Here is a 12493-nt window from a genome sequence, read left to right as displayed (position 1 = left end):
AGTTTAATCCCCATGTTGTCTGTAAGGACTTATGTTTTCCCTGTGGAATGTATGGGTTTCCTCTGGGTGCTCCAGTTTCCTCCCACAATCCAAAGACACACCGGTTAGTAGGTTAATTGGTGATTGCAAATTGTCCCGTAATAATTCTCGGGTTAAATCAGTAGGTTGTTGGCAGCGTGGCTCGAAGGGCTGGAACAGCATATTCCATGCTATATTGTAATTAAAATAAAATCAGTTAATATTCTGCCTTTTTAAAGAAGGGCATCTGGTGCTAGCAAAATCACATATGGTGATGAGGAGGCATACAGGAGCAAAATATCAGCTGGTAGACTGGTGTTGGAACAACAACTTTGCACTCAAAATCAAGACCACCAAAGAATTAATTGTAGCTCTCTGGCCAAAACTAAAATCTACAAATCAGTGAACAGGAATGAGGCTAGGGTAGTGGAAACAGACAAAGCAAAAGTCTTTGCTCTTACCATGTGGTTGCAGGAATGGAGGTGGCCATTTTGTGAAACTGTTCTTGCAGCTGCCAACTTGTGAACTATTTGGTGAACTGGTTCTTGCTCTGGGATAACTTAATCAGAGTAGTTGAACGCGGACACAAAGAGTTTCTGGTAATGATCTGCTAAACCCGAGAACATTCTCAGATAAGAAGCTGCTTATCATGTAGAGTGGCAGGCATGCAGAAGGAACAGCTTGTCATCTGGTTGCCTGAGTCCAGAGTTTGGATGACCTGGTTAGACTGGTTTAAACCAGTCTTAGTTGAACAAAAAAGATCTTGGCTTGTTCAGAAGGCTGGAAGAAACAGCCCGAAAGCAATACTGCTTGTAACCTTGGCCGATGGAAGTGAAATATCATAGACTGCTCATCCTTATCAGATCAGTCACTGCTCAAAATTACCAGAAGGGTGCATAGAGTACAATAAAATGAGACACCATACAATAGGAAGCATATGATTAAGAGGAAGTACAGAAAATATTCACAGAGACATTGCCCTGGTGAGATTGAGTTATAAGGAGAGACTGGAACGGTTTCCCCAGGAGCACCTGAGGGGTGACCTTGAAGAGGTTTATAAAATCATTAAGATAGTAGATAAGATGGGTGATCAGAATCAGTTTCTCAGGCAGGGAAGTCTAAAACTAGATTACATAAATTTAAGGTAAGATTTAAAGGGAACCTGAGGGGCATGCTTTTCCATAGAGAGATGGGTATATGGAAGTTGTCAGTGGAAGTGATAGAGCAGAGTACAATTATAACATTTAAGAGATTTGGAACATACTGTACATGAATAGAAAAGGTCTAGAGAACGAATGGTGAACTGTTTTGAGAGATGTGCCCAAATTGGCATAATCTTCTAAAAAAAGTCTCTCGCATGCTATGGTAATTTGGAGCAGGGATTATCACTGATTAATGAGGCAGTGTGGCGACCCACTTCCTAGCGCACTCGAACCGGCTCACAAATAGCCAGCGCGCAGGCACAAAGGCCAGGTCCGCAACAAAGGAAAAAAGCCTGCGGGGGTTTGTGAGTACGTGTCCCTTACAGCATCCATGCCCAGGGAGGGCGGGATGAGGGAGGCTTTAAAGCAAGGCTGTGAAGTTCGAATAAAATCATCTTTAATTGCAGTTTACCGACTCCGTGCCGTTATTTTAGCGCTGCGTGTAGCACACCGCTACAATTGGTGACCCCGACGGTCCAAACGATTTTTGGACCGGAGATGACCGATGCCGCATCTGTTCATGCGGTTTCGTTAAAACTACTAAGCTTCTGGACGCTGTGACCTCACCTATGGTTCCAGCAAGCAGAAGCCCAATTCCACGTTCGGCAGATAACCTCAGAGGACACACGTTACTACTACGTGGTGAGCTCCCTCGACCAGGACACAGCGGCCCAGGTTGCAGAGTTCGTACAGTCTCCCCCGGCGGACGGCAAGTACACGGAATTCAAAACCCTGCTCCTAAGGACTTTCGGACTCTCACAGCGCGAGTAGGCTGCCCGCTTACTGCACCTGGATGGCTTGGGAGACAGACCTCCATCGGCTTTAATGAATGAGATGTTGTCTTTGGCCGGCGGACACACACCCTGCCTCATGTTTGAGCAGGCATTCCTGGAGCAGCTGCCCGAGGACATACGCCTGCTGCTGTCCGACGCGGATTTCAGCGACCCCCGGAAGGTGGCAACCCGGGCGGACCTGCTGTGGAACGCCAAGGTGAGTGGGGCATCCATCGCACAGATCAACGGGCCATGCTCCCAGCGGCAAACCAGTCCAGGCCCGGCCGCGGAGCCCGCTAGCCCCAGAGGCAGGGGTGGGGAGCCCAATGAACACTGGTGTTTCTACCACCAGCGGTGGGGCGCAGAAGCCCGCCGTTGTCGCCCGCCCTGACAGTTCCCGGGAAACGCCAGGGCCAGCTGCCGCTGATGGCTACGGCGGCTGGCCATCGGGATAGCCTCCTGTATGTGTGGGACAAGAGGTCGGGACGCCGTTTTTTGGTCGACACCGGTGCCGAGATCAGCGTCTTACCTCCGACGAGTTACGACACCCGCAACAGGGCACCGGGTCCCCCCCGAGGGCTGTGAACGGCAGCACGGTAAGGACCTACGGCACCCGTACGGTGCAGCTACAGTTCGGACCCAGCCGGTTCACGTGGGACATCACACTGGCCGCCGTAGCCCAACCGCTTCTGGGTGCGGATTTCTTGCGGGCTCACAACCTGCTGGTCGACCTGCCGAGGCAGAGGCTGGTCCATACCGAGACCTTTCAGACGTTCTCCCTGGGAGAAGCCCAGTTGCCAGCCCCACACCTCGACTGCATCACGCTGTCCGACAACGACTTCACCAGACTCCTGGCGGATTTCCCATCGGTTCTGGCACTGCAGTTCACGGCAGCCATGCCCCGACACGGCGTACAGCACCACATCCCGGCCCAGGACCACCCCTCCACGCCCGTGCTCGGCGGCTTCCCCCAGACAAGCTCTGACTGGCGAAGGAGGAGTTCAAGAGGATGGAGGAATTGGGGATCATCCGGCGGTCCGGCAGTCCATGGGCCTCCCCCCTGCACATGGTGCCCAAAGCGACAGGGGGCTGGAGACCGTGCGGCGACTACCACAGGCTGAACGAGGCTACCACACCAGACCGCTACCCTGTGCCGCACATTCAGGACTTTGCAGCAAACCTGCACGGCGCACGGATCTTCTCCAAGGTAGACCTCGTCCGAGGATACCATCAAATCCCGATGCATCCGGACGACGTCCCCAAAACGGCTCTCATCACCCCGTTCGGCCTTTTCGAGTTCCTCCGCATGCCATTCGGCTTGAAGAATGCCACACAGACGTTCCAGTAGTTAATGGACGCAGTGGGACGCGACGGGACGCAACCTGGACTTTGCATTCATCTATTTGGACGACATCCTCATAGCTAGCAGCAGTCATCAGGAGCATATGTCCCACCTCCTTCAACTCTACGCCCGACTGAGTGAATACGGTCTAACAATCAACCCGGCCAAATGCCAGTTCGGGCTCGACACCATTGACTTCCTGGGCCACAGGATTACTAAAGACGGGGCAACCCCTCTGCCCGCTAAGGTAGATGCTGTCCGCCATTTCCCCTGACCCACCACGATCAAAGCCCTTCAGGAGTTCGTAAGTATGGTCAATTTCTACCACCGCTTCCTCCCTTCAGCTGCCCGAATCATGCGCCCCCTGTTCGCCCTGCTGTCGGGTCCGGGCAAGGACATTGCCTGGGACGAGGAGTCCGCCGCCGCTTTCATTCAAATGAAGGAAGCCTTGGCGAACGCCGCGATGCTAGTGCACCCCAGAATGGACGTCCCTACCGCCCTCACAGTGGACGCATCTAACATGGCAGTCGGTGGGGTGCTGGAACAACTCATCGAGGGGCGCTGGCAACCCCTGGCGTTTTTCAGCAAACACCTGCAGCCACCCGAGCTCAAATACAGTGCTTTCGACCGGGAACTGTTGTCGCTATACCTGGCAATCCGGCATTTCAGGTACTTCTTAGAAGGTAGGCCCTTCACCGCGTTCACGGACCACAAGCCGCTTACCTTTACGTTCACGAAGGTGTCCGATCCCTGGTCATCCCGCCAGCAGCGCCATCTGTCCTAAATCTCTGAATACACGACGGATGTCCGGCACGTCTCGGGTAAGGACAATGTCATGGCGGATGCCCTCTCTCGCCCTAACATTCATGCCCTTTCCCAAGGGGTAAACTTTGAGGCACTGGCAGAGGCGCAGCAGGCAGATGAGGAGATCCCGGGTTACAGAACCGCAGTCTTTGGCTTGCAGCTCCAGGACCTCCCCATAGGCCCAGGTGAGAGGACCCTACTCTGTGACATCGTCACCGTCAGCCCTGTCCCGTCGTCCCGGCAAACTGGCAGCGCCATGTTTTCGACTCCATTCATAACTTAGCACACCCCTCCATCAGGACAACTGTCCGGCTGGTAGCCAACCAGTTCGTTTGGCATGGACTCCGCAAGCAGGTCAGTGAATGGGCCAGAACGTGCATGCACTGTCAGACGGCCAAGGTGCAGCGACACACCAAAGCTCTGCTGCAGCAGTTCCACCCCACCCACCGGCGTTTCGACCACATTCACGTGGATATCGTGGGCCCCCTGCCAGTGTCGCGAGGAGCACAGCACCTCCTGCCTATCGTGGACCGGTTCACAAGATGGCCAGAGGCGATCCCGCTCACGGACACCATCTCCGAATCTTGCGCCCGGGCACTGATCGCCACCTGGGTGTCCCGCTTTGGTGTACCGGCCCACATTACCTCCGACAGAGGCGCCCAGTTCACCTCCAGCCTGTGGTCAGCTATGGCCAGCCTTTTGGGGACACAGCTGCACCACACAACTGCCTACCACCCACAGTCGAATGGACTAGTGGAGCGTTTCCACCGTCACCTGACGTCGGCTCTCATGGCCCGCCTGCGAGGAGCTAACTGGGCGGACGAGCTTCCCTGGGTCCAACTCAGCATCCGCACGGCGCCCAAAGACGATCTGCACGCCTCGTCGGCCGAGTTGGTGTACGGCGCACCCCTGGTCGTCCCCGGGGAGTTCATACCAGCCCCAAGGGGGCAAGAGGAAGAACCCGCAGCAGTCCTCGACAGACTACGCGAGAGGCTTGGTGACCTGGCCCCCATACCCACTTCGCAGCATAGGCAGAACCCAACCTGCGTACCCAAAGACCTGCAGAACTGTAAGTTTGTGTTTGTATGACAGGGTGGGCATCGGCCACCGCTGCAACGGCCCTACGAGGGGCCGTTCACGGTGCTCAGGAACAACGGGTCCACATTCGTGCTGGACATTGGGGGGAGAGAGGAGGTTTTCACGGTGGACCGATTCAAACCGGCCCACGTGGACCTGGCGCAACCGGTCGAGTTTCCGGCACTGGGGCGCAGAGGCCGACCTCCCAAACAGGGTCCGGCCCAGACTGTGGACATTGGGGGGTGTATCGCCGGTTCTGGGGGGGGGGGGGGTTATGTGGTGACCCACTTCCTAGCGCACTCGAACCGGCTCACAAATAGCCAGCGCGCAGGCAACAAAGGAAAAAAGCCTGCGGGGGTTTGTGAGTACATGTCCCTTAGAGCATCTGCGCCCGGGGAGGGCGGGATGAGGGAGGCTTTAAAGCAAGGCTGTGAAGTTAGAATAAAATCATCTTTAATTGCAGTTTACCGACTCCGTGTCGTTATTTTAGCGCTGCGTTTAGCACACCGCTACAGCAGTAACAATAAATATGGACCTTTATTTTAAAAGGGAAAAAGGATGTCCTTTTGCTCATTTGCGTGTATTAATTGCTTTACTATTAATAAAAGTACATCAGATAGATTGAAGTATAGCATGCATTTTAGAAAATTATTTTTTTTAAAAAAACAATTGAAAAATAACATCAATTCTATATATTGTTGCTATTGTAACAGTTTACTATCCAAACACTGATGTGTACACTAGGATGTAAGGATTTCAAAATGTATCCTCCAATGTCACATGCTCTCGCCACCATTCAGCTGGTGTCAAGCCGGCGTGAAACATGTCTTGCGAAAACATTCACTGCTCTCGGGTTGTAAAAAGTAATTTGCTGCTTCATTTGGAAGTATAATCGTTGTACATCTTTTTATCAAGAGTGGGTTGGGTAGCACTGCATGCTGTGTGGCAACAAAATTCCTGCATGTGGAGTTGTTGATGGAATCCTGCCACCTTAGGTACACATTTGTTAAGTCCGCCACCCCTGGAGAGGGACATGGGTCAAATGTAGTCAAATAGATCTAGGTTTGGAAGTGACCTTGGCCAGCATGGATTAGTTGGGCTGAAGCACCTGCTCCCATGCTATATGACTCTGACTCTACTATAGTAGAACTATGACAGACAAGCTGAGCAAGCATAGGAATTTTCTCAGCATCCCTCCGCCTATTGCCAAATATTTCTTCAGCATTGTTCAATGCCTCATCACTCCTTTATGTTTGCTGTCATAGTCCTCAAAGTTTGACTTTTATTCCATTCCTCTCCTCGGCCATGATCACAAATTGAACGAGACTATTCTAGACATTACACATGGACAGTAAAAAGCCTCCATCAGTCACTTGGACATAATGCATCAAGTATATGATCCATTATTATGAGGGATAAAAAGGATGGAACTGTACAACTCAGTCCAAAAGAAATACTCTACAAATCCTATCATTTGGGTTATTTAGTTCATTTATTCAACTTATCAATGATGACTTTTACAAATGAAACAAATGACAAATGTGCATCTTATTTATTAGCTAATGTACTTTCTCTTACCTGTTTAACTTCTCTGGGTGTGACAGAGTTTTCAGACGTGTATGTAGAAATCATTGTGTACGAGTTCACTCACATGCCACCTTTAAACAGAAATAGATCAGAATGAAGAATGAAAATATCCAACAACCTAATTACTAATTGCAGCACATAATTAAGAGAAATGGTTTCACACCAATTTCAGTAGAATGCCAAACTAAAGATCAAGTAGTCAAGGATGATCAACATATTCATAATAAAGCCAATCTATTTCTTGAATCCAACTCCAGTAATCTAAAGCACAAGCATTCAAGCTGTAGTTTAAGTTTTACACTTCAAATAAACTTGCCAAAAAGATATGCTTGTCATCACAGTGAAAACTGAAATGATGGATCAAACTCTACCAGTCAAATACTGTTCAAATAACAGAACCAAATGCTTTTACCTGCCCAAAATATAATGTTGAAAACCAGAACGCCTGGTAGAAACGCAAAGTTAGAAAATGCTCAAAAAATATCAATGATTCCACTCAGATTGTACCCTTCAAAATGCATGAAGCCCAGTCTGACTAAAATTTCCCATCAATTTCACAAGGCAATTTAAATTTGGTTATGATTCACAGCTGCAATGAAGAAATACAAAAAGGTTTCACAATTTTAAAATTGTGTTTGGTAATATACTTTTAAAGTAATTTCAAAAGTGCTGAAGGAGTTCTTCTATTTTAAAGTTATTTTTCTAATTAGCAGAGTGAAAATTCCTGACAGTTTTCAAAGGTGGCAAAGATTTGACAAACTGTTTTCCTGCCTTGTGCCATCAGATCGAGGGGACCTTGGTCCACTAAATTCTTCCTCAGGGAAAGAAAGACCCTGACTTTTTGATTAAAGGTTTGCATGTCAGAACACAAAAGGTACAGCACAGGATCAGGCCCTTCAACTCATGATTTTGTACCAAATTTATTAAGCAGAATGACATTAATTTCTTTTGCCTGCACATGCTTTATAGTTCTTCATTTTTTCTTGAATTCCATTTACCAAAAACTTTTTTTGGTCCCTATTGGCTCTGAATTCCCTTAGAACATAACAATGCAGCACAGGAACTTTGGTGTTGTGCCAAACTAATTGGATACCTATCTAAACTAATCCCTGCTGCCTACACAATGTTCATATCCCTCTATTCCCTACACATTCATAGAACCATAGAGCATTTTGGCCCTTCTTGGCTATACCAAACCATTTTTCTGCCTAGTCCCACTGACCTGCACTTGGGCCATATCCCTCCAAACCCCTCTCATCCATGTACCTGTCCCAGTTTTTCATAAATGTCAAAAGTGAGCCCGCATTCACCACTTCATCTGGCAGCTCATTCCACACTCACCACTCTCTGCATGAAGAAGCCCCCCCTAATGTTCCCTTTAAACTTTCCCCCCCTTCACCCTTAACCCATGACCTCTGGTTTTTTCTCCCCTGGCCTCAGTGGAAAAAGCCTGCTTGCATTCACTCTATCTATACCCATCATAATTTTATACACCTCTATCAAATCACCCCTCATTCTCCTACGGTCCAGGGAATAAAGTCCTAACCTATTCAATCTTTCTCTGTAACTCAGTTCCTCAAGTCCCAGCAACATCCTTGTAAAACTTCTCTGCACTCTTTCAACCTTATTACAGGAAGGATATTAGGTGACCAAAACTGCACCCAATACTCCAAACTCAGTCTCACCAATGTCTTATACAACCTCACCATTACATTCCAACTCTTATACTCAATACTTTGATTTATAAAGGCCACTGTACCAAAAGCTCTCTTTACAACTCTATCTACTTGTTACGCCACTTTTAGGGAATAACATATCTGTACTCCCAGATCCCTCTGTTCTACTGCACTCCTCAGTGTCCTACCATTTACCTTGTATGTTCTACCTTGGTTTGACCTTCCAAAGTGCAATACCTCACAATTGTCCGCATTAAATTCCATCTACTATTTTTCTGCCCATTCCTCCAACTAGTCCAAATCTCTCTGCAAGCTTTGAAAATCTTCCTCACTGTCAACTACACCTCCAATCTTTGTATCATCAGCAAATTTGCTGATCCAATTTGCCACATTATCATCCAGATTATTAATATCGATGACAAATAACAATGAACCCAGCACTGAACCCTGTGGCACACCACTAGTCACAGGCCTCCACTCAGAGTAGCAATCCTCCACTACCACTCTCTGGTTTTTTCCATTGAGCCAATGTCTAATCCAATTTACTACCTCTCCATGTATACCTAGCGACTGAATCTTCCTAACTAAGCTCCCATGCAGGACCTTGTCAAAGGCCTTACTGAAGTCCATGTATACATCCACTGCCTTCCCTTCATCCACTTTCCTGGTAACTTCCTCGAAATACTCTAATAGATTGGTTAAACATGACCCACCATGCACAAAGCCATGCTGACTGTTTCTAATAAGTCCCTGTCTATCCAAATACTTGTAGATCCTATCTCTTAGTATTCCTTCCAATAGTTTACCTACTACTGATGTCAAACTTACTGGCCTATAATTTCCCAGCTTACTTTTTGAGCCTTTTTTAAACAACGGAACTACACGAGCTATCCTCCAATCCTCCGGCACCTGACCCGTGGATATCGACATTTTAAATATTTCTGCCAGAGCCCCTGCAATTTCAACACTAGTCTCCCTCAAGGTCCGAGGGAATACCCTGTCAGGTCCTAGGGATTTATCTACTCTGATATGCCTCAAGACAGCAAGCACCTCCTCCTCTTTAATCTGTATAAGTTCCATGACCTCCCTACTTGTTTGCCTTGTTTCCATAGACTCCATTCCAGTTTCCTTAGTAAATACAAAAAAACCATTTAAGGGCTCTCCCATTTCTTTTGGTTCCATACAGAGCCGACCACTCGGATCTTCAAGAGGACCAATTTTATCTCTCACTATCCTTTTGCTCTTAACATACCTGTAGAAGCTCTTAGGATTATCCTTCACCCTGACTGTCAAAGCAACCTCATGTCTTCTTTTAGCCCTCCTGATTTCTTTAAGTATCTTCTTACTCTTTTTATACTCCAAGCAACTTATTCCCTCCCTGTTGCCTATACATGTTATAAATCTCTCTCCTTCACCAGAGTTTCAATATCCCTCGAGAACCAAGGTTCCTTATTCGTATTCATTTTGCCTTTAACCATGACAGGAACATACAAACTCTGCACTCTCAAAATTTCTCCTTTGAAGGCCTCCCACTTACCAATCACATCCTTGCCAGAGAACAACCTATCCCAATCTACGCTTTTTAGATCCTTTATCATTTCTTCAAATTTGGCCTTTTTCCAGTTTAGAACTTCAACCCAAGGACCAGATCTATCTTTATCCATGATCAAATTGAAACTAATGACGTTATGATCACTGGAACCAAAGTGTTCCCCTACACACACGTCCGTCACCTGTCCTAACAGGACATCTAATATTGCATCCTCCCTAGTTGGTACATCTATATATTGATTTAGAAAACTTTCCTGAACACATTTCACAAACTCTAACCCATCTAGACCTTTAACAGTATGGGAGTCCCAATCAATGTGTGGAAAATTAAAATCCCCTACAATCACAACTTTGTCTCCTGCAACACACACAAAATGCTGGTGGAACACAGCAGGCCAGGCAGCATCTATAGGGAGAAGCGCTGTCGACGTTTCGGGCCGAGACCCTTTGTCAGGACTAACCGAAAAGAAAGATAGTAAGAGATTTCTGTCTCCTGCAGTTGTCTGTTATCTCTCTGCAGATTTGCTCCTCCAATTCTTGCTGACTATTGGGTGGTCTATAATACAACCCTATTAATTTGGTCATACCTTTCCAGTTTCTCAGTTCCACCCATATGGCCTCAGTAGACAAGCCCTTTAATCTTTCCTGCCGAAGCACTGCTGTAATATTTTCCCTGACTAGCAAAGCCACCCCCACCATGCTTCATCCTTCTGCCTCTATCACATCTGAAACATCGGAACCCTGGAACATTGAGCTGCCAGTCCTGCCCCTCCTGTAGCCAAGTTTCACTAATGGCTATAATATCATAATTCCACGTGTCAACCCAGACCCTCAGCTCGTCTGCCTTTCCCACAATACTCCTTGCATTGAAATATACACACCTCAGAAGATTGTTACCACTACACACAACCTTACTATTTATGACTTTGCATGAAGGTTCTTGTGCCTATGAACCTCAAGCACCTCTATCATATTTGACTCTGCTACCACTCTAGGCAGCACACTCCAGGGACCCACCACGTTCTGCAAGAACCTCATTCGGCAGATCTGCTTTGAATTTTCCCCTTAAATGCATGCCCTCTAGTATTAGATATTACATCCCCGGGAAAGATGCCAGCTCCATGCCCCTCAGAATTTTTACAAACCACTGTCACTCGAGGAAACAGCCCAAGTTTTGTCCAACCTCTCTATATCACATGCCCTCTAATCCTAGGTAGCATCCTGGTAAATCTCTTCAACACCCTCTCCAAAGCCTTCACATGCTTCCTTTAATGGGTGACTAATTGAATGCAATACTCCAAATGAGGCCTAAGCAGTTTTATAAAGTTGCATAACCTTCTGACTCACTGTCTAAATTATGAAGGCAAGCATGATATGTGCCTACTTTACCAGGCTAATAATCTGTGCAGCCACTTTGAGGCAGCTATGGACTTGGAACCATCTGCACATCACTGTTAAAGAACCTGGCATTAACTGTGTAATGTCTCTTTATATTTGATCTCTCAAAGTGCGACACACCTTTCCCCATTCTGTCTACATCTTTTCCTCAATATCCCAGTGACTTTTAGATAGTCAAAAGCAAAACCTTAACAGAATTTATTTAGTGATACAACAAGGAGTAGGCTATGCCACCCCACAGCCCTAATAAATCCTAACCTTATCATGAAACTATTTACAATTGACCACTTCACTACCCAGTACAGCTTTGAATCGAAAGGGGAAACTGGAGCACCCAGGGAAAACCCATGCATTCCATAGGGAGGACAGACAGATTCCTCACAGAACAGCGTCAGAATTAAACTCTGAACTTCAGAACACCCCAAGCTGTAATTGTGTCGCAGAATGATTGAATATCTCTAGAGTCCTACACTTATTGACTCATTGGCTGAGACCTCTAATTGTCTTCTTTGAAGTGTATCTGTGATATTGTTCTTGATTAGTAGTACAACTCCTCCTTAAAACATCAAAACCCTGGAACATTAAGCACCCACATATACCTTTCAGGTGGATTTCATGTACCTCAGGGAAGAATGCAGGCAATATCTTACTTAACAAAATATAGAACAGATAATATCATGTGAAAACAGTACACAAGTTTTACTTCCGCCAGCTCAAGCCTGTTGTTCCTATTAGTGATTAGGCAATCAAAATGTGGAACATCAAATGGTGCAACACATTCAGGAAGAATGGCTAACGCCTACTTTAACAGGGTTGAGAAGCTGAATGGGAAGACAATCTGTAATCCACAATTCCACCCCCCCCCCCACTCCTTTACTCTTAGAAGTACTAAAATGCAAGAGCTCCAGCGCCATATTCAAGTTTGCTGACAATACTACTGGCATAGGCTGAATCAAAGGTGGTGATGAGTCAGTATATAGGACACAGGCTCTAAACCAAAGGGGATAACTTCACTCAACTTCACTTGTCCCATCACTGAAATGTCCCCACAGCCAATGGACTCAC

The 12493-nt window shown here is 47.1% G+C and overlaps 1 protein-coding gene across 5 annotated transcripts in view; it reads right to left on the bottom strand.

Moving 5' to 3' along the window:
- plekhm1 (pleckstrin homology domain containing, family M (with RUN domain) member 1) overlaps window positions 1–12493 on the bottom strand; it is an 89258-nt gene that overhangs the window by 69968 nt on the left and 6797 nt on the right. For all 5 annotated transcript variants that reach the window (XR_012101996.1, XR_012101997.1, XM_073070675.1 and 2 more), the window contains exon 2: window positions 6795–6874. Coding sequence is in view for 3 of the 5 variants with exons in the window: in XM_073070675.1 (XP_072926776.1) it covers window positions 6795–6848 (54 nt within the window). In the remaining 2 variants the exon portion in view is untranslated. The remainder of the gene's footprint in view (window positions 1–6794; window positions 6875–12493) is intronic.

This window comes from Hemitrygon akajei, chromosome 18, assembly GCF_048418815.1.
Source record: "Hemitrygon akajei chromosome 18, sHemAka1.3, whole genome shotgun sequence".
NCBI classification, from domain to species: Eukaryota; Metazoa; Chordata; class Chondrichthyes; order Myliobatiformes; family Dasyatidae; genus Hemitrygon; species Hemitrygon akajei.
The sequence above is the reverse complement of the archived record's forward strand: the minus strand, read 5'-3'. Positions and strand labels throughout refer to the sequence as shown.